Source organism: Choloepus didactylus, chromosome X (assembly GCF_015220235.1).
Source record: "Choloepus didactylus isolate mChoDid1 chromosome X, mChoDid1.pri, whole genome shotgun sequence".
NCBI lineage: Eukaryota > Metazoa > Chordata > Mammalia > Pilosa > Megalonychidae > Choloepus > Choloepus didactylus.
In genome coordinates, this window is record NC_051334.1 from 125,043,648 (window position 1) to 125,066,882 (window position 23,235).

The 23,235-nt window shown below is 37.7% G+C and overlaps 1 protein-coding gene across 4 annotated transcripts in view; it reads left to right on the forward strand.

Annotated features, from left to right (window-relative positions):
• Window positions 1-23,235, forward strand: part of TBC1D8B (TBC1 domain family member 8B) — a 164,178-nt gene that overhangs the window by 136,185 nt on the left and 4,758 nt on the right. For 2 of the 4 annotated variants that reach the window (XM_037822003.1, XM_037822005.1), the window contains exons 15-19: window positions 18,446-18,514; window positions 18,684-18,924; window positions 19,682-19,747; window positions 21,303-21,401; window positions 22,446-22,502. In XM_037822003.1, coding sequence (XP_037677931.1) covers window positions 18,446-18,514; window positions 18,684-18,924; window positions 19,682-19,747; window positions 21,303-21,401; window positions 22,446-22,502 — 532 coding nt within the window. Of the gene's footprint in view, window positions 1-18,445; window positions 18,515-18,683; window positions 18,925-19,681; window positions 19,748-21,302; window positions 21,402-22,445; window positions 22,503-23,235 lie in introns of those variants that run through there. The other 2 variants (XM_037822004.1, XR_005214605.1) reach the window with 2 other exon arrangements.

A 23,235-nucleotide genomic window follows, 5' to 3' on the forward strand; every position in this document is an offset into this window, starting at 1 on the left:
TCTTCTGATATTTTGATTTGGGTGTTTGGGATTGGGTTCTCCATATTGTCTGGTTTTATCATATGCTTTAAGATTTTCTGTTGTTTTTGGCCTCTTGGCATTTGCTTTGCTTGATAGGGTTCTTTCAAGTTATAAAAATACCAATCTAATTTTTCAGATCTACAACTTGGTGGTGTACACTTTCTCTAACTAACCAGCAGATGGCATCTGCGAGTCACCTATTCCCCTCAAGTCAGTTCTCCTTAACTTTGTCTTTGTGGTATGTGGGGAAGGTATGTGGGGAAATGATTCTTGTGGGGTTCAATTGGTGCACTCAGTTTGGGTGTGTTGCTGGTGCTGTCCGCCCTGAATGTGGGGCGTGTGTCTGGGTGGTTAGGCAGGCAGGGCAGCTTTAATAATCAAACCTCCCAGGTGTTCCCAAGATTCAAGGCTGTTGCAAGAGTGTAAGCCTTCATTTCAGTTTTGCCCCAGATTTTCTCTGCCGCTGACCCACAAGTCCCTGGCATTGACGTAGGGTCCCTGGGTTTTCCGAGCGGGCCCCACTTCTCAGCTGTGATCTTCCAGGACCTCTGCTGAGGGAAGGCTGTGCTACATCACAAGTGCGCGCCATCCCTCAAGGGAAGCCCCGGGCTGCCGGGCCGTGCAGGGGCGCTCCCAGCCTGATGCAAAGATGGCTGAATTGGGCGTCTCAACCCCCACACTTTTCGCACAGCTCCAGCTTCCCAGCTCCAGGACAACTAGCTGTGTGTGCACCCAAGGCCATGTCCATGGCCAATATTGTGGCGTGTGCGCAGTGCCGTGGGATACACTCCCCGTCACACTGGGTTTCCTGGTGCGGCTCTGGGCTGTGGATCTGGCCCCAGGCAGGAGTGTTCCCAGCCCGCCGGGCAGCCAGCTGCAAGCAGAACAGTTTCTTTCTCCTTTTGGCTCTCCCCTCTGCCCCCCTGGCCCTGAGGGAATCAGCAGCGGTCTATCCTCCACGCCAGACACCGAGAGGTTGGCACAGCCCACTCCTGCCATGCTTCACTGCACAGTTCTCACCTTTGTAACTGCAGCTGCTCCTGGGTTTTTTTGTTTGTTTGTTTGTTTGTTTAAAGAACTAGTCCGCGGGACTTTCAGCTGGCTTACTCACTCGTTTCAGAATGCAGACTCCCGGTTTCACCAAGTGCACGGTCCCTGTGGTTTTAGCAGACCTTGTCCAGCTGGTGCATCACTGGAACTGGTGTTCGCTTTCTGGTTTTTATCTAGTATTTTTCACAGAGGTGTTTTTTCGCCCTGTCTCACTAGCCGCCATCTTAGGTTCTCCTCTAATTTTGGTTTTTATGTCAGAGTTATACTTGTGTCATAGAATGAATTTTGGAATAATCCATATTTTTCTATGTTCTGGAATAGTTTACATAACATAGGAATTATCTGCCACTTGAAGGTTTGAGGAAATGATCTGTAAAACCATCTGGGTCTCTTGCCTTATGGTGGGAGGCAAATCTTTGACTACTTTTTCAGTTCTGTCAATTCAAATTTTCTTACTCTTCCTGAGTTGTCTTTGGACATTTTTATTTTCCTAAAGAATTAGCCACATCATCTAGTCTTTCAGATATATTGGTATAAAGCTTATAGAATTCATTCAACAGATACTTAATGGTACCTTCTGTGTGCTGAGCACTTTTTAAAATTTATTTTATTTTTTATTAGAGAAGTAATGGGTTTACAGAACAATCATGCATAAAATACAGGACTACCATACAACACCCTACCACCAACACCCTGCATTGGTGTGGAACACCTATTAGAATTGATGATAGCACATTTTTATAATTGGACTACTAATTAAAGTCCATGGCTCAACTTAGGTTACACCATTTGTGCAGTGCAGTTCCATGAATTTTTCTTTAATGTAATTTTATTGAAACATATTCATATACTATATAATCATCCGAAGTATACAACAGTTGTTCACAGTTTCATCATATAGTTGTGTATTCAACACCACAATTTTTGAACATTTTCATCACTCCAAAAAAATAAAAAATAAATATGAAAGTAAGAATAAAAATAAGAGAACACTCAAAGCATCCCATAACCCTCCTCCCCCCTCATTTACTTTTTTTTAAAATTGAAATATATTCACATATCATACAGTCATCCAGAGTGTAAAACAGTTGTTCACAGTATCATCACATAGTTGTGGATGCTTCACCACAGTCAATTTTTGAACATTTTCATTACTCCAAAAAATAAAAATAAGAATAAAAATAGAAGTTGAAACAACACTCAAAATGTCCCTCACCCCCCCACCTCCATATTATTCATTTACTTTTTGTCCCCATTTTTTCTACTCATTTGTCCATGCACTGGGTACAGGGATGTGAGCCATAAGGTTTTCACAATCACACAGTCATATCATATAAGCTACATATTCAATCGCCTTCAAGAATCAAGGATACTAGACTGCAATTTAACAATTTCAGATATTTCCTTCTAACTATTCTAATAAACTAAAAGCTAAAAAGGGATATCTATATAATGCCTAAGAGTCACCTCCAGAATGACCTCTCGACTGCGTTTGAAATCTCTCAGGCATTGAAATGTTATTTTGTTTAAATTCTCCTCCCCCTTTTAGTCCAAAAGGCTTTCTCATCACATGACGCAGGTTCCAGGCTTATTCCTGAGAGTCACGTTCCACATTGCCAGGGAGATTTATACCCCTGGGAGTCATGTCCCACATAGTGGGGAAGGGGTTGAGTTTACCTGCTGAGTTGGCCTAGAGAGAGAGGCCATATCTGAGCAACAAAAGAGGCCCTTTGGGGGTGACTCCCAGGCACAACCACAAGTAGGATCAGCCTCTCCTTTGTAGTATCAAGCCCTGTAAGGGCAAGCCCCAAGATTGAGGGCCCAGCCCACCAACCTGGCAGTCCCCAATGCTTGCGAGAGTATCAGGAATTCCCCAGCTGGGGAAGTTTAGTATTTCCACATTTTCCCATGGTCCTTCAAGGAGGCTTTGTAAATACTTTTTATTCCCTGCCCAAATTACTCTGGGTTGTATCAGGGCTTCATGCTAACCTGTAGAAACAACAAGGTCTCACTCCCTAGTCAAGGTTCCATGCAATCATGGCATTTGAGTGAACTGACCATACAAGTCAAATTATATATTGTGCTACAGAAAATACAGATTTTGCATCATATAGCTATCTCTTCCCTTGGTCCCACACAGAAGTCAAAGTTCTAAAACACGGTTAGTAAAATCCTGTACCCTTTAGTAGGATCTACACCAATCTCAACCAAGTTCATTTCATTCACATCTCCACTTGAAGTCTGATCTCCTTTTCAGTCTCTAGCAATTTATTCATGGGGCAGTGCTGACACTCACCACTGCTGAACCCTGGCCCCAAGTCCCAGGTGCTACACAGATGCCCGAGGGTCCAGGGACTGACCACGTCATACACAAATAGCTCAGAATCTCAAAAATTTAGAAATAACTGTTACAACTGATGAATAAATGTGACTACTGTAGAAGCTTACAATCTAGGAACCTCCACACAACCCTTCCTCTTATAGCCCATGCTCCCAGATTCAATTCTCAGAGTTTACACAGTTATTAATCCATATTAGTGAGGCTTTATAATGTTCGTCCTTTCAATTCTGGTTTACTTCAGTCAAACTCCTATCCTCATGGTCCATTCACCTCGCTGTATACCTCACAAGTTTATTCTTTCTTGCTGCTCCCTCATGCAAAAACATTCTTATATTTGTACATTTAATCACACACGTTGACCACTCTAAGTTTCAGTAAGTCATATAGTCCCAGACTTTATCTTCTATCTTGCCTTCTGTTGTCATACAAACCCCTAACCTTCCTCTTTCAACTGTATTCACAGTCATCTTTTTTCAGTGTACTTACAATATTGCTTCCTTCACACTGTTATGTGCTATCCATTTCTAGATCTACACAATCAATCCTCCAGAACATTCTATACTCCTTCAACATCAAATGTCCAATCTCTACCCATTTTCTATCTCCTCTCTTCATTTCTACACTCTTCTCCAAGCCTCTCTCTCTCCTTTTCTTATCTGCCTGTAGTACTCCCTTTAGTATTTCCTGTAGAGGAGGTCTCCTGTTCACAAACTCTCTCAGTGTCTGTTTATCTGTAAATATTTTAAACTCTCCCTCATTTTTGAAGGACTGTTTTGCTGGATATAGGATTCTTGGTTGGCAGTTTTTCTTTTTCAGTATCTTGAATATGTCATGCCACTGCCTTCTCGCCTCCATGGTTTCTGTTGAGAGATCCGCACTTAGTCTTATCAAGTTTCCCTTTATGTGATGGATTGCTTTTCTCTTGCTGCTTTCAGAATTCTCTCTTTGTCCTTGACATTTGCAAATCTGATTATTAAGTATCTTGGAGTAGGTCTGTTTGGGTCAATTCTGTTTGGGGTCTGCTGTGCCTCTTGGACCTGTAATTTTATATCTTTCATAAGAGTTGGGAAATTTTCATTGATTATTTCCTCTATTATTCCTTCTGCTGTTTTTCCCTTCTCTTCTCCTTCTGGGACACCTATAACACGTATATTCATGTGCTTCATGTTGTCTTTCAGTTCCCTGAGACCTTGCTCATATTTTTCCACTCTTTTCCCTATCTGTTCTTTTGTGTGCAGGATTTCAGAAGTCTTGTCCTCCATCTCATTGATCTTTTCTTCTGCCTCTCTAAGTCTGCTGTTGTATATCTCCATTGTGTTTTTCATTTCTTCTATTGTGCCTTTCATTCCCATAAGTCCTGCCATTTGTTTTTTCAAGGTTATGAATTCTTCCTTATGATCACCCAGTGTCTTCTTTATGTCCTTTATCTCTTTTTTTTTTAATTCAGTTTTATTGAAATATATTCATAAACCATACAGTCATCCATTGTATACAATCAACTGTTCACAGTATGATCATATAGTTATGCGTTCATCACCACAATCTATTTCTGAACATTTTCCTTACATCAGAAAGAATCAGAATAAGAATAAAAAATAAAAGTGAAAAGAGAATACCCAAACCATCCCCCCATCCCACCCTATTTGTCATTTAGTTTTTATTCCCATTTTTCTACTGATTTTTTTTCAATTTTTTAACTTTGTTTATCAAAAAATTAAAAAGAAACAGGCAAACAACAACCAAAAAAACCCCACAACATTTCAAACAAAGCAATGGATTAAGGAAAACAAATAACCTAAAATAACTACTTTGCTTCCAATATGTTCCTACCATACCCCAAGAAAATTAATAAACCATGTCCAAACAGGGGAGTAAGAAAAACAAATAATCTAAAATAACTACATTGCTTCCAACATGTTCCTACCATACCCCAAGAAAATTAACAACCCCTAAGAAAACAATGGAATAAGAGAAAAAAAAACCTAAAATAACTCTATTGCTTCCAACATGATCTTACTATATCCAAGAAAGTTTACAAACCATAATCATTCCTGAGCATTCCCATAACCTTGAGATTACCCTCCATAGTTTATCTGTTCTTATTAGATTATCATTCCCCCTCCACTAATTGGTATCTCTAGGTCCCCTACATTCTACAGTATAAAACATTGTACATTTTTCACAGAATTCACATTAGTGGTAACATACAATATCTCTCTTTTTGTGCCTGGCTTATTTTGCTCAGCATTATGTCTTTTTTTTTTTTTTTTTTTTTTTTAATCTTCATTTTATTGAGATATATTCATATACCACGCAGTCATACAAAACAAATCGTACTTTTGATTGTTCACAGTACCATTACATAGTTGTACATTCATCACCCAAATCAATCCCTGACACCTTCATTAGCACACACACAAGAATAAGAAGAATAATAATTAGAGTGAAAAAGAGCAATTGAAGTAAAAAAGAACACTGGGTACCTTTGTCTGTTTGTTTCCTTCCCCTATTTTTCTACTCATCCATCCATAAACTAGACAAAGTGGAGTGTGGTCCTTATGGCTTTCCCAATCCCCTTGTCACCCCTCATAAGCTACATTTTTATACAACTGTCTTCGAGATTCATGGGTTCTGGGTTGTAGTTTGATAGTTTCAGGTATCCACCACCAGCTACCCCAATTCTTTAGAACCTAAAAAGGGTTGTCTAAAGTGTGCGTAAGAGTGCCCACCAGAGTGACCTCTCGGCTCCTTTTGGATTCTCTCTGCCACTGAAGCTTATTTCATTTCCTTTCACATCCCCCTTTTGGTCAAGAAGATGTTCTCCGTCCCACGATGCCAGGTCTACATTCCTCCCCGGGAGTCATATTCCACGTTGCCAGGGAGATTCACTCCCCTGGGTGTCTGATCCCACGTAGGGGGGAGGGCAGTGATTTCACCTTTCAAGTTGGCTTAGCTAGAGAGACAGGGCCACATCTGAGCAACAAAGAGGCATTCGGGAGGAGGCTCTTAGGCACAACCATAGGGAGGCCTAGCCTCTCCTTTGCAGCAACCGTCTTCCCAAGGGTAAAACCTGTGGTAGAGGGCCCAACCCATCAAACCACCAGTCCCGTATGTCTGTGGTCATGTTAGCAACCATGGGGGTGGGGTAGGCGAATACCCCTGCATTCTCCACAAGCTCCTCAAGGGGGCACTACATCTTTTTTTTTTTTTTTTAACTTTCCCTTCTTTTTTAAATCAACTGTATGAAAAAAAAGTTAAAAAGAAAACAAACATACAATAAAAGAACATTTCAAAGAGACCATAACAAGGGAGTAAGAAAAAGACAACTAACCTAAGATAACTGCTTAACTTCCAACATGTTCCTACTTTACCCCAAGAAAGTTACCTAATATAGCAACATTTCTGTGAACTTGCTCCTACTATATCCATCAGAAATTAACAGACCATAGTCATTCCTGGGCATCCCCAGAACGTTAAATAGCTTATCTGTTCTTCTTGGATTATTGTTCCCCCTTCCTTAATTGCTCTCTATTGCTAGTTCCCCTACATTCTACATTATAAGCCATTTGTTTTACATTTTTCAAAGTTCACATTAGTGGTAGCATATAATATTTCTCTTTTTGTGCCTGGCTTATTTCACTTAGCATTATGTCCTCAAGGTTCATCCATGTTGCCATATGTTTCACCAGATCGTTCCTTCTTACTGCCGCGTAGTATTCCATCGTGTGTATATACCACATTTTATTTATCCACTCATCTGTTGAAGGACATTTGGGTTGTTTCCATCTTTTGGCAATTGTGAATAGTGCTGCTATGAACATTGGCGTGCAGATATCTGTTCGTGTCACTGCTTTCCGATCTTCCGGGTATATACCGAGAAGTGCAATCGCTGGATCGAATGGTAACTCTATATCTAGTTTTCTAAGGAACTGCCAGACCGACTTCCAGAGTGGCTGAACCATTATACAGTCCCACCAACAGTGAATAAGAGTTCCAATTTCTCCACATCCCCTCCAGCATTTGTAGTTTCCTGTTTGTTTAATGGCAGCCATTCTAACCGGTGTTAGATGGTATCTCATTGTGGTCTTAATTTGCATCTCTCTAATAGCTAGTGAAGCTGAACATTTTTTCATGTGTTTCTTGGCCATTTGTATTTCCTCTTCAGAGAACTGTCTTTTCATATCTTTTGCCCATTTTATAATTGGGCCGACTGTACTATTGTCATTGAGTTGTAGGATTTCTTTATATATGCAAGATATCAGTCTTTTGTCAGATACATGGTTTCCAAAAATTTTTTCCCATTGAGTTGGCTGCCTCTTTACCTTTTTGAGAAATTCCTTTGAGGTGCAGAAACTTCTAAGCTTGAGGAGTTCCCATTTTTCTATTTTCTCTTTTGTTGCTTGTGCTTTGGGTGTAAAGTCTAGGAAGTGGCCGCCTAATACAAGGTCTTGAAGATGTTTTCCTACATTATCTTCTAGGAGTTTTATGGTACTTTCTTTTATATTGAGATCTTTGGTCCATTTTGAGTTAATTTTTGTGTAGGGGGTGAGGTATGGGTCCTCTTTCATTCTTTTGGATATGGATATCCAATTCTCCCAGCCCCATTTGTTGAAAAGACCATTATGACTCAGTTCAGTGACTTTGGGGGCCTTATCAAAGATCAGTCGGCCATAGATCTGAGGGTCTGTCTCCGAATTCTCAATTCGATTCCATTGATCTATATGTCTATCTTTGTGCCAGTACCATGCTGTTTTGGCAACTGTGGCTTTATAATAAGCTTCAAAGTCAGGGAGTGTAAGTCCTCCCACTTCGTTTTTCTTTTTTAGAGTGTCTTTAGCAATTCGAGGCATCTTCCCTTTCCAAATAAATTTGATAACTAGCTTTTCCAAGTCTGCAAAGTAGGTTGTTGGAATTTTGATTGGGATTGCATTGAATCTGTAGATGAGTTTGGGTAGAATTGACATCTTAATGACATTTAGTCTTCCTATCCATGAACATGGAATATTTTTCCATCTTTTAAGGTCCCCTTCTATTTCTTTTAGTAGAGTTATGTAGTTTTCTTTGTATAGGTCTTTTACATCTTTGGTTAAGTTTATTCCTAGGTACTTGATTTTTTTAGTTGCTATTGAAAATGGTATCTTTTTCTTGAGTGTCTCTTCAGTTTGTTCATTTCTAGCATATAGAAACATTACTGACTTATGTGCATTAACCTTGTATCCCGCTACTTTGCTAAATTTGTTTATTAGCTCTAGTAGCTGTATCGTCGATTTCTCAGGGTTTTCTAGATATAAGATCATATCATCTGCAAACAATGACAGTTTTACTTCTTCTTTTCCAATTTGGATGCCTTTTATTTCTTTGTCTTGCCGGATTGCCCTGGCTAGCACTTCCAGCACAATGTTGAATAACAGTGGTGACAGCGGGCATCCTTGTCTTGTTCCTGATCTTAGAGGGAAGGCTTTCAGTCTCTCACCATTGAGTACTATGCTAGCTGTGGGTTTTTCATATATGCTCTTTATCATGTTGAGGAAGTTTCCTTCAATTCCTACCTTTTGAAGTGTTTTTATCAAAAAGGGATGTTGGATTTTGTCAAATGCTTTTTCAGCATCTATTGAGATGATCAATTGATTTTTCCCTTTTGACTTGTTAATGTGTTGTAATACATTGATTGATTTTCTTATGTTGAACCATCCTTGCATGCCTGGAATAAACCCCACTTGGTCATGGTTTATGATTTTTTTAATGTGTCTTTGGATTCGATTTGCAAGTATTTTGTTGAGGATTTTTGCATCTATATTCATTAGGGAGATTGGCCGGTAGTTTTCCTTTTTTGTAACATCTTTGCCTGGTTTTGGTATTAGATTGATGTTAGCTTCATAAAATGAGTTAGGTAGTGTTCCATTGTCTTCAATGTTTTGAAAGAGTTTGAGTAAGATTGGTGTCAGTTCTTTCTGGAAAGTTTGGTAGAATTCCCCTGTGAAGCCATCTGGCCCTGGGCATTTATTTGTGGGAAGATTTTTGATGACGGATTGGATCTCTTTGCTTGTGATGGGTTGGTTGAGGTCTTCTATTTCTTCTCTAGTCAGTCTCGGTTGTTCATATGTTTCCAGGAAATTGCCCATTTCCTCTACATTCTCCAGTTTGTTGCCATACAGTTGTTCATAGTATCCTCTTTTAATTTTTTTAATTTCTTCAGGATCTGCAGTTATGTCACCTTTTTCATTCATTATTTTGTTTATATGGGTCTTCTGTCTTTTTGATTTTGTCAGTCTAGCTAGGGGCTTGTTAATCTTGTTGATCTTCTCAAAGAACCAACTTTTGGTGATATTTATCCTCTCTATTGTTTTTTTTGTTCTCTATGTCATTTATTTCTGCTTTAATCCTTGTTATTTCTTTTCTTGTACTTGGTTTAGGATTGGTTTGCTGTTCATTTTCTAGCTTCTTCAGTTGATCCATTAGTTCTTTGATTTTGGCTCTTTCTTCCTTTTTAATATGTGCGTTTAGTGCTATAAATTTCCCTCTTAGCACTGCTTTTGCTGCATCCCATAGGTTTTGGTATGTTGTGTTCTCATTTTCATTCGTCTCTATATATTTAGCAATTTCTCTTGCTATTTCTTCTTTAACCCACTGATTGTTTAGGAGTGTGTTGTTTAACCTCCAGGTATTTGTGAATTTTCTAAGTCTCTGATGGTTATTGACTTCTAATTGTATTCCATTGTGGTCAGAGAATGTGCTTTGAATAATTTCAATCTTTTTAAATTTATTGAGGCTTGTTTTATGTCCCAGCATATGATCTATTCTGGAGAAAGTTCCATGAGCACTAGAAAAGTATGTGTATCCTGGTGATTTGGGATGTAATGTCCTGTATATGTCTGTTACATCTAATTCATTTATCAGATTGTTTAGGTTTTCAATTTCCTTATTGGTCTTCTGTCTGGTTGATCTATCTATAGGAGAGAGTGATGTGTTGAAGTCTCCCACAATTATTGTGGAAACATCAATTGCTTCCTTTAGTTTTGCCAGTGTTTCTCTCATGTATTTTGTGGCACCTTGATTGGGTGCATAGACATTTACGATTGTTATTTCTTCTTGCTGAATTGCCCCTTTTATTAGTATGTAGTGGCCTTCTTTGTCTCTCAAAACATCCCTGCATTTGAAGTCTATTTTATCTGAGATTAATATTGCTACACCTGCTTTCTTTTGGCTGTAGCTTGCATGAAATATTTTTTTCCATCCTTTCACTTTCAGTTTCTTTGTGTCCCTGTGTCTAAGATGAGTCTCTTGTATGCAACATATTGATGGTTCATTTTTTTTGATCCATTCTGCGAATCTATATCTTTTAATTGGGGAGTTTAATCCATTTACATTCAACATTATAACCGTGAAGGCATTTCTTGAATCAGCCATCTTATCCTTTGGTTTATGTTTGTCATATTTTTCCCCTCTGTCTATTAATATCCTTTATTGTACCCATACCGAATCTCTTTAGTACTGAACCTTTCTCCAAGTCTCTCTGTCCTTTCTTTGTTTCTCTGTCTGTAGGGCTCCCTTGAGTATCTCCAGTAGGGCAGGTCTCTTGTTAGCAAATTCTCTCAGCATTTGTTTGCCTGTGAAAAATTTAAGCTCTCCCTCAAATTTGAAGGAGAGCTTTGCTGGATAAAGTATTCTTGGCTGGAAATTTTTCTCACTCAGAATTTTAAATATATCGTGCCACTGCCTTCTTGCCTCCATGGTGGCTGCTGAGTAGTCACTACTTAGTCTTATGCTGTTTCCTTTGTATGTGGTGAATTGCTTTTCTCTTGCTGCTTTCAGAACTTGCTCCTTCTCTTCTGTGTTTGATAGTGTGATCAGTATATGTCTCGGAGTGGGTTTATTTGGATTTATTCTATTTGGAGTTCGCTGAGCATTTATGATTTGTGTATTTATGTTGTTTAGAAGATTTGGGAAGTTTTCCCCAACAATTTCTTTGAATACTCTTCCTAGACCTTTACCCTTTTCTTCCCCTTCTGGGACACCAATGAGTCTTATATTTGGACGTTTCATATTATCTATCATATCCCTGAGGTCCATTTCGATTTTTTCAATTTTTTTCCCCATTCTTTCTTTTATGCTTTCATTTTCCATTCTGTCATCTTCGAGGTCACTGATTCGTTGTTCAACTTCCTCTAGTCTTGTACTATGAGTGTCCAGAATCTTTTTAATTTGGTCAACAGTTTCTTTAATTTCCATAAGTTCATCCATTTTTTTATTTAGTCTTGCAATGTCTTCTTTATGCTCTTCTAGGGTCTTCTTGATTTCCTTTATCTCCCGTACTTTGGTCTCATTGTTCATCTTAATTCTTTGAGTAGTTGCTCTAGGTGCTGTGTCTCTTCTGGTCTTTTGATTTGGGTGCTTGGGCTTGGGTTATCCATATCGTCTGGTTTTTTCATATGCTTTATAATTTTCTGTTGTTTTTGGCCTCGTGGCATTTGCTGAACTTGATAGGGTTCTTTTAGGATTTGTAGACCAATTGAAGTCCTTATCTCTAATTTATCAGATCTACAGCTTCGTGGAGTACACTTTCTCTAACTAACCAACACGTGGCGTCCACGAGCCACCTGTTCTCCACAAGCCAGTTCTCCCCTGCTTAGCCTTTTTGGTGAGTGGGGGAGTGAGTCTTGTGGGGTCCAATTGGTGTACCAAGCTTGCGTGTGTAGTTGGTGTTGCCTGCCCTGTATATGGGGCGTGTTTCTGGGCAGTCAGGGAGGGGGGGGTGGCTCTAGCAATTAAATCTCCCTGGTGATCCTAGAGTTTTAAAGCTGCTGCAATAGTCTAATCCTTCAGTTCAGTCCTGCCACAGTTTGTCTCTGCCACTGACCCACAAGTCCTTGGTATTGGCGTATGGCTCCTGAGACTTGCAAGTGGGCCCCTCTTCCAGGCCGTGCACCCTGGGTCCTCTGTTGAGGGATGGCTGTGCTATGTCACAGGTGAGTGCCGTCCCCCCAGGGCAGTTCTGGGCTGCTGGGCTGTGTAGGGAGGCTCCCAGTCTGCTGAAATGATGGCTGAATGGGGCTTTGTTAATTCACACTGCTCTACCTTCCCAACTCTGGGACAATCAGCTTAGGTTGCAGGGAAGGCTAATGTCCACGCCCAGTTTTGTGGTGTGTGCCTGTTATTTGAAGCACTTCCGTCACACTGGGTTGTCTGGAGAAGTTCTGGGCTATGGGGCTGGCGATGGGCAGGAGTGTTTTCTGTCCACCAGGATGATGGCTGTGAGTGGACACCCCCCTTTTCTTGGGAAGTTGTGGTGTTTAGTGAATTTTCTCAGCCACTGGATTATTGCGTTTTGTCTCAGAGCTCTCCTAGTTCTGCTCTTGACTTGACCTGCCCAAATAGCAAGTCTTTGAAGCTTTCTGTATTGGGCTTCTTAGAGTAATTGTTTTAGAAAAAGAAAAAAGGATTTAAAAAAAAAAAAATGGGCCCTCCTCAGAGATCTAATGGGTTATTGAAATGCTAAGAGACAAAGCAACCAGGGCCATTAAGGAAAGGTCCACAGGGCAGAGAGATCAGCTTTTCTTCAGGATTTGCATATGCGCCTCAGGGCCCTTCCCCTTTCTATGTTCACCAGAACTCCGAAAATCCTCCGCTTTTATTTTGGAGTTTTTCGTGTTGTTTTTTTTCTATGCCTGTCTCCTCTCTGCTGGGCTGGCTGCTCTCAGATTCTCTGGTGTCTGGTCTCAGTCTATCTATGGTTGGAGTTTGAATCAGTAGAATGAGTTTGTGATAAGAGCTGCCACTGCAGTTCTCCCTTCTCCTTCCCGGAGCTGACAGCCCCTCCTCCCCCGGGACTGAGCCTGGCAGGGAGGGGCGCGGGTCCCCTGGCCGCAAAAACTTACAGATTTCGCTGATCTCAGCAGTTCCACGTTTTCATGAGTGTTGTATGAAGTATGCCCAAAGTCAGATTGCTCTGTGGTGTCCAGTCCACGCAGTTCCTGGCTTTCTACCTAGTTTCCTGGAGGAGTAACTAAAACATACAGCTCACCAGTCCACCATCTTGCCCCGCCTCCCCCTTTATCTCTTTTGTCAATTCTCTCTCACCTCATTGATTCAATTTAAAAGATTTTTGGGGGCATCTATAATTAGTAGTTTCAACTCCTGTGTCTCGGTTGAAATGTTAGTTTCTTCCTTTGACTGGGCCGTATCTTCCCCTTCCCTGATGTGGCTTATGATTTTCTGCTGTCTAGGCATGTGGTTTTCTTGATTGGTTTATTCTGGAGGTTGTTTTCTCTCTTTTGCGTAAGGTTTTCTTGTTGGTTGACTCTGATCTCTATCTTTTCTTTGTTTCTCTCCCTGGCCAGTTGTCAGGTGCTCACTATGGCCTGCCACAGGGATGGGAGGTACGCACTGGGCACCCCAGCAAGTTCACTGTGTGTGATAATACAAATCTGCTGGCTTCCAGAGGTGCTCTGTTTTCCACAGGCTAGCAAGACTTGGGTTTCATTTGGATCCCTGCTTTAACCATTGGGTCTTCCCTATTTTTCAGCCAAAACAGGGCCATGTTTCTGTACAGGGTGTATAGACAAGCTTGTATTCCTAAGAAAGGGCTGTCCAGCAGATGGCGCTGTTCAGTAACTTAATCATCCTCAGAGTCTGGTATGCCTGGGAGCACAGCTGCTGACTGGGTCTTTGGACCCAAGGCTGGAAATGCGTCTCTGTCTGTGTTTTCTCAGTCTCTTTGTCCCTCACCAATCTGGGCCTTGAAATGTCCTCCCCTGTCCACTGGGTCTTCAAACAGGGTATTTTTCATTCTTGTGAGATTTTAAAATCTGTGTCCCCAGTGGGAGGGGTCCTGTCTATTGCTTCTGTGCCTTTCCTGCATGGAGACCAAGTGAGGGGGAGGGGAGGCAACCGACTGGTCTGGGACGGAAAATTCCTACCTGATATTTCTCTCTTCAATTCAGTATTTGCAGGGTCTTACTCCAGTCTATGTCCTTCTCCAGAGTTTTAAACAATTCAGAATTGTCCCTTTTTTCATTGAAGCTCTGGAGAGAAGTTTTCAGTAGCTGTTTACGTCGCCATGTTGATGACGTCACCAGTTTGATGAAATTTTTAAAAATTTTTATTCTGTAACCATATATACAATCTAACATTTCCCCTTTTAATCATATTCAGATTATATTTACTTCAGTGATGTTAATTGCATTCACAATGTGCTACCATTGCCACCATTCATTGCCAAAACATGTCTATCATTCCAAATAGCAATCCTGTACATTTTAAGCCTTGACTTCTCATTCCCTATCCTCACCCCATCCCCTGGTAACCTGTATTCTAGATTCTGACTCTATGAGCTTGCTAATTCTGATTGTTTCAGATCAGTGAGATCATTCAATATTTGTCCTTTTGTGTCCAGCTTATTTCACTCAACATGATATTTTCAAGTTTCATCCATGTTGTCACATTATCAGGACTTCATTCCTTTTATGGCTGAATAATATTCTATTTTAAGTGTATACCTCATTATATTTATTCATTCATCAGTTGAGGATACTTGGAATGCTTCCATCTTTTGTCAAATGTGAATAAACTGTTATGAACATCAGTGTGAAAATATCTGTTTGAGTACCTGCTTTCAGTTCTTTTGGGTATATACCTAGTAGTGGGATTGCCAAGTCGTATAGTGGTTCTCTATACTTAGCTTTCTGAGGAACTGCCAAATTGTCTTCCACAGCAGCTGTACCATTTTACATTGCCACCAGCAATGAATGAATGTTCCTATTTCTCCACATCCTCTCCAACACTTATTCTTTTCCAATTTTTTAATAGCAGCTATTCTAATGACTGTTAAATGGTATCTCATTTTGGTTTTGATTTGTATTTACCTAATGGCCAATGATGTTGAGCATATTTTCATGCGCTTTCTGGTGATCTGTATATCTTCTTTGGAGAGCTGTCTGTTTAAGTCTTTTGCCCATTTTTTAATTGGATTGTTGGTCTTTTTGTTGTTAAGTTAAAGGATTTCTTTATATATTCTGGATGCTAAACCTGTATTGGATATGTGGTTTCTAAATATTTTCTCCCATTATGTAAGCTGTCATTTTACTTTCATGATAAAAGTCTTTTGCAGTTCAAAAGTTCTTAATTTTGATGAGGTCCCATTTATCTGTTTTTTTCTTTTTGTAGCTGATACTTTGGGTGTAGTTTAAGAAAGCATTGCCTATTATAAGGTCATGAAGATTCCTCCCTACATTTTATTTTAGAAGTTTGATAGTTCTAGCTCTTATATTAAGGCGTTTGATTCATTTTGAGTTCATTTTTTGTGTATGGTGTGAGGTAGCGGTCATCCCACTTTTATTTACTTATTTTATTTTATTTTATTTTTTTGCAAATGAAGGTACAGTTTTCTCAGCACCATTTTTTGAAGAAACTGATCTTCCCCAATTGAGTGGTCTTTGCCTCCTTTTCAAAAATTAATTGGCCATAAATGTGAGGATTGATGTTTGAGCTTGCAGTTATATTCCATTGGTCTATATGTCTGTCCTTTTGCCAGTACCATGATGTTTTGATTACTCTGGCTTTGTAATAAGTTTTAAGATGAGGAGCTGTGAGTCCTCCAAATTCATTCTTCTTTTGCAAGATGGCTTTAGCCATTCAGGGCCCCTTTCCCTTCCATATAAATTTGATGATTGGCTTTCCCATTTCTGCAAAGAAAGTTGTTGGAATTTTAATTGGGATTACATTGAATCTATAAATTGCTTTGAGTAGTATGGACATCTTAATGATATTTAGTCTTCCAATCCATGAACACGGAATGTCCTCCCATTTATTTAGGTCTTCTTTGATTTCTTTTCACAGTGTTTTATAGGTTTCTGCATACAAGTCCTTTACATCCTTGGTTAGATTTATTCCTAGATATTTATTTTTTTTAGTTGCTATTTTGAATGGAATTCTTTCCTTGATTTCTTCTTCTGATTGTTCGTTGCTTGTGTATAGAAGCAGTGCTGATTCTGGCATGTTGATCTTGTACTCTTCCACTTTCCTGAATCCATTTATTAGCTCTAGGCGGTTTCTGGTGGATTTTTCAGGATTTTCTCTGTATAGGATCATGTCATCTGCAAATAGGGCACGTTTTTATTCTTCCTTTCCAATTTGGATGCCTTTTATTACTTTTTTCTTGCCTAACTCCTGGCAAGAGCTTCCAGAGCAATGTTGATTATCAGTGGTGACCGTAGGTATCCTTGACTTGTTACTGATACTAGAAGGAAAGGTTTCATTCTTTCACCGTTAAGTACAATGTTAGCTGTAGGATTTTCAAATATGCCCTTTATCATGTTGAGGAAGTTTCCTTCTATTCCTAGTGTTCTAAGTGTATTTATCAAGAAAGGGTGCTATATTTTGTGAAATGCCTTTTCTGTGTCAACTGAGATGTGGGTTTTTTCCCCTTCATTCTTCTAATGTGGTGTATTACATTTATTGATTTTCTTATGTTGAACCAACCTTGCATACCAGCAATAAATCCCACTTGGTCATGGTGAATGGTTCTTTTAATATGCTGTTGTATTCAGTTGGCTAGTATTTTGTGGAGAATTTTTGCATCTATATTCATTAGAAATATTGGTCTGTAGTTTTCTTGTGGTATCTTTTTCCAGCTTTGATATGAGGGTGATGTTGGCCTTGTAGAATGAGTTAGGGAGTGTTCCCTCCTCTTCAATTTTTTGGAAAAGTTTGAGCAGAATTGGCATTAAGTCTTCTTGGAATTTTTGGTAGAATTCCCCTGTGAAACCATCTGGTCCTGGAATTTTGTTTGTTGGGAGATTTTTGATTACTGATTCAATCTCTTTACTAGTAACTGGTTTTTTGAGCTCTTCTGTTTCTTCTTTAGTCAGTGTAGATAGTTTGTGTGTGTTTAAAAATTTGTCCATTTCGCCTAGGTTATATAATTTATTGACATGCAGTTGTTCATAGTATCCCCCATAGTCCTTTGATTTTCATTCTTTGTATCCTCTCTCTTTGTTTTCTTTGTCAGTCTAGCTAGAGGTTTGTTTATTGATCATTTCAAAGAACTAACTTTTGTTTTTGTTGATTCTATTTTTTTGTTTGTTTGTTTGTTTTCTCTTTCTTTTAGCACCACTCTAATCTTTATTTCCTTCCTTCTGCTCACTTTGGGTTTAGTTTGTTCTTCTTTTTCTGGTTCTTCAATTTTGAGGTTAGTTTTCTGATTTGAAGTCTTTCTTCTTTTTTATTGTAAGCATTTAGAGCTATAAATTTCCCTCTCAGCACTGCCTCATGACATGCCATAAGTTTTTGCTGTATTTTCATTGCATTTGCCTCAAGACATTTCCTAATTTCGCTTGTGATTTCCTCTTTAACCCATCGGTTGTTTAAGAGGTGCTGGACATTTTTAATGACTCTGTATCTATGTTTATATTACCCCTTTTCTTCTCAATGATGTTTACTTGTGCTTTCTTTTATTACACTTGCCAGAAATTTGTCTGTTTGATTTATTGTTTCAGTTAACCAACTCCTGGCTTTATTTATCCATTCTTTTGGGTTTACTAGCTTTTATCTTTACCCTTGCTTTTAAATTTCTTAAATATTATAATGATTCTACCATTGGTGCTTATTCTTCATGGAGTAGGATAAAATTACATATTTCCTAAGCTTATTACTTCTTGGATTATGGTTTTTGGCACAGAGAGGGATGTATATCTCCCAGTGCCTTTGAAGTGTTTAATTACAACCCCACATGATGACTTAACAAATTGCTTATGTGGTAATAGATAAGTATATGGAATGAAACTTAAATACTTTTGCTTATATATATAGACATTTAGTGGCTGTCTCTTTGGCAGTGATTTCTGGGTACATAGAGTCCAACTGAACTCTATGCACAACTGTTTAAAAGGATAAAATAAATGAATTTACCTTTGTTATTCATTTAAAGAGTTAAAAAAAAAGAAAGTTTCTTCTAGCAGAAGGAGGTCTAGAAATTAATTCAAAGAGAATTTCAATATTGATGTGTTAAATTCTAAATTGCTTTTAATCTCTTTAAAGTTACGTGTCGTATCACAAGATGTGAAGTTGAGGCTTCATGAATTGGATGAACTTTACGTCATCTTTAAGGTACTGTTTTTCTTCTTTAAATGAACAATAATGCTCTTTTAGCAGAATTTTATCACAAATACTCTTAAATATTCTATTTTTAATTATGTTGACATGTTTAAAAGAAAATAGCCTTCTGAAATTACTTTTTCTGGTTTAATGACTTTCCTTTTTCATTTTCTTTTAATAGAAAGAGCTGTTTTTTTCTTATTATTGGTGTTCAAATTATCCGGTATTGAAGCACCATGACCCCAGTCTACCATATTTGGAACAGTATCAGATTGACTGCCAACAGTTCAGAGTGTTGTATCACTTGTTGAGTCCCTGGGCTCATTCTGCAAATAGAGACTCTCTAGCTTTATGGACATTCAGATTGTTGGATGAAAACTCTGACTGCCTTATAAACTTCAAAGAATTCTCCTCTGCAATTGGTAGGATGCTATCTAATAATTATCTTTTTTTAAGCAAAAATAAAAGACCCTCTAGAAATATTTATGCTGTCGGTTATCACCAATTTAGTGAGATTATACCACTCTGGGTTACAATGTCTCCAGCTTTAGCAGTAACAACTTTTTCTGTGTTTGTTGCCAAATCTAAGTAGATTGATCTCATTTTCCTGCAAACCTCCTAGAAAAGCAAGCTGTTAGATATGGGTGTTCTAATGGGTAAAATGAAGGAAGAGACTGTCCTGTTTTTCCCATACTCGGGTGCATGGATGCTACAGAAGGAATTTTCACATCAGTAAAAATCCAACCTCTTGGCCTAGAAAAGTTGTAGGGAAGTATCCAACAAACAAGTTGTGCCTGTAGACAGTCTACCAGTTATGTCATTTATTTCTTTGCTTTCAGATACCCCAACATGCTTTGTTATCAGGGATTGCCCCTTGAAGAACATTCCTCTCCCCAAATGAGGCATAATGCCTCATTCAGAAGAAAACAGAAATCTGAGGTAGTGAGAGAGGTGATCAGCAGAAGAGCATTTTATCCCTTTGATAAAGGGTGTTTTGCTTATCACTTGAGAGAAAGAATATGGCTGTCTGGGTGGTGGTTTAACTGTTAGCTTAAGTAACAGAAGGTTTCTGAATTCTGATTCCTGGATAATATCTGTATCTTAATTAATTTGTGCTGCTGAAATTGATTGAATTTTCTTTGAGTATATGATTATTTGTAATTGAATTTTATTGAACAGACATAATGTACAATGGGAGTTTTACTGAGAAGCTTAAGCTGCTTTTTAAGCTGCATATTCCTCCAGGTAAGATTTTAACAGTCTGTAATGATGTACAGAAAGAGTTGATTCCATTTTAACAAGTACAGTTACAGATATAATTCCATTTTAATAAATACCAGTTTTCAATATGATATAAGGTCTTTGCTTCTTTGTGGCCCACAGATCATATTACCATTACTTTTGCTGATATACACTGAATTCTATAGAAGAGATTGTGTGTAACACATGGGCTCACAAGTTTCCTTCCTATTAGTGGTCAGTCTATTTAAAGATAAATCGTTTATGAACAAGAACTACATATCATTTGAATATATAATGTTGAACAGTTGTTGTTGAGAGTAGAATTTAATTTTAGACAACTACCAAACTGGTAAAATATTATGAATTATCCATAAAAGTGAGAACAGGCAGCAGAGATATTTAAACATTTGGAAAAGGGAGAATAATAAAAGCTACCATTTTTTGAGACTTGCTCTGTCAAGGCATTTACTTTACATGCATTCTTTTATTTAGTCCTCATAATACCCTCAAAAGTGGTATTATCCTTCTGATTTTGATGATAAGGATACTGAGGGACAGAAATATTAAATAATTGCCAAAGATCACATAGCTAGTAAATTGCGTAGCCAGGATTCAAACTGAGGTTTCTCTGACTCCAAAACTCAGGTTTCATTCTATTCTACCATACTGCCTCAAAGTTACCACACCATTCCAGTTTACTTAAGTGTTTGCCACTGACCTTGAGAAGCTGCCTTTCCCCATGCTTTGAGGAAAACAGTCTTAGGCTTTAAACTAAAAGAACATTGCAGAAGTACATTTTAGCTTAGGTAGAGTAATTCTCAAAAACAATTATCACCTCATAAATTATCTAAAGCTTCAACTGAGATCCCATTTAGAGTCTTCCCAGGATAGCCAGAAATCCGTTCTTTTAACCAGACCTAAAAGCAAAAAGCCATCTTTAACTCTTCACACACTCAAATCACCAACACAGCATTAAAAATGAAAGATAAACTACCTAATAACTTAATTATAAAAGGAGTTTACATTGTAAAGTCAAGTTGCCATTAGAACATCTAATATTGCCATCAATTACAGTTTCAGAGGAGGTATCAAAAATAGGAAAAATGTTATGTACATGTTAGAGCACAGGTAGGAAGTAAAGCAAAACTACTTCATATTTTTTTTATTATTTCTAAAAATGCAGTTTGCGTGCTAAATTTAACATTTACTGCCTTTGTTTTTGAAATACAATCTAGAAAGTTTTTATAGTCCCTCATTTTGTTATTCAAGTTGTTCAAATGATTGAGGTCACATTTCCAGAGATTTTCAAATGCCAGATTTTCTTATTTCAGCTAGTAATGCCTCTCAGAAAACTGTGAAAAAGCACCTAGGATAAATAGCATAACTAAAGTGACCAGTACTTCTCATTATTTGCCATAAAGTAAGGTAGACCACTTCCACATCTCTTCACATAAGCCTTTCTTACACAGACACTGTTTATTTAACTCCATGCCCCCAGATTTATGTGACCCACTATGGACTCCATCTCTGTTCCTCATAATTAGTAAATGTGATTTAGGTTATCTGTTTTCAGCTTATATCGATGTGAAATCTCAGGACCCTTCAAAAGGAGATGAACTTTCAAAGGAAGAATTACTCCATTTCAGTCAGCTCCATGGTAAATAATCTGTTTAAAAGTTTATCTGTATTGATGATTAGTCTCTCATAGAGATTTTCCTGGCTGAGATATTCTTTATGCAGCTACAAATAGTAAATTTCATTTATTAATACCTTACACTTTTGTACTCCATAGCATTTAGCATGTTGCTAAATACATGCTAAGTAATCCATAAATATTTGACTGATTAACCAAACTGCATTTTGGGATTTTGATTTATAGAATTTCTTGTTTACTGGAAAATGAAAATGTAATTTGCTTCTACTTACATTGCAAAAATTTCTATAATGTATCAGCCCATTTTCATTCCTTGTTAAAAAACAGTGAAGACAATAGAATCTTTGATGATTTAAAGTCATAGCTATTATTCAGTGAATACTTATTATTAAGTTACTGTGGGTGTAGGAGACAGAGATGAATCTATCCCCAAGGCATAATTTGGGAGAGATATGAGCTTATTTTTCTGTCCTTTGCTTCATTTTCATAAATATGCAATGTCTTTTAGAGAGATGAGTCCTGAGTAATATATATCTATGGTTACTATATGTTAAACTGTTTGAACATTGTTTTGAAGGGACATTACAAATCATTATGTCATGTCCTCTAATTTTATAAAGAAGGGAACTGAGGCCCAGGGAGGGAAAGTTAAACAATCAGTTATGCCAGAATCAAGACAAGGAGCCCAGTCTCCTGACTTCCAGTGTGCTGTTTTATTTTTTCTTTTCTTTTTTTTCCCTGATCATAAAAGTAATACAGTTTAATTTGAGGGAAGTCACAAAAAAGAAAATACCACACAGAAATAAATCATAGTATTTGGTATACTTCCTTCTCGGTTTTTTTAATATGGATTTTTCCAGTGTTAATTTTACTAGGTAAGTTCCCGAATAATTTGTCTTTTAATGACAGGAAATCAGTTAAGCTAAAATTGGTTTGCTGAATAAAAAAAGTAACTTGTGTTTATAAGTCTTTATATAGAATATTTTATTACTTTCACAAGTTATTATTAAATATCTTAAAAAATGCAATTGCCCTCTTTTCCTCTAGTTTCCATGCCTGCAAATGAGAAGGAAGCAAAATCAGTAAGAAACATTCCTGAAAAAGGTACTATAATCTAGAAATATTATTTTGTTTATTTAGTTATTGTTTTTGTAAATTAGATTAACTACACAGGGGAAAAGGTGGATTCCCTTTAAGGCTATTGATTTGTCCTAAGAGTGTTTTCAGTTCCTTTGTGTTGGTGTAACAGTTTATTTTTTCTTCTTTTGATATTTAAGTCTCAGAAGTTGTAGAAAATCTATTTGACCCATATTCACTTTACTAGTTAATAAATATTTATTTTTAATTATAAAAGTAATTAGGTAATCCTTATAAAAGAAATTCATACAGTACAGAAATACTCATAACCCCCATCCAAGCCCACCCTGAGATAAATCCCGAAAACTTTTTGGTGTATATCCTTTCCAGACTTGTTTCTATGCATACCTAAACATATTGACATTTCTATTTAAAAATAGAATCATTCCATAAATACTGTTCTACAATTTGCTTTTTTGATTTTGCAAAATATCAGGGACATGTTTTCATGTCAGTAAGTTTGGATATGCTTCATTATTTTTAACAGAGTATTACATTGTTTAGTTATGCCATAATTTATTTCAATTACTAGCCCTATATTGATGGACATTTAGATTGTTTCAGTTATTTTTATTGCAAATGATTCTGCAACAAACATTTTTTTACCTATATTTTAGGATACTTTATATTTGTTTAGGAAAGGATAGCTTCATAGAAGTGTGGGAATGCTAGACACACATGTAATATTTTGCGCATTATG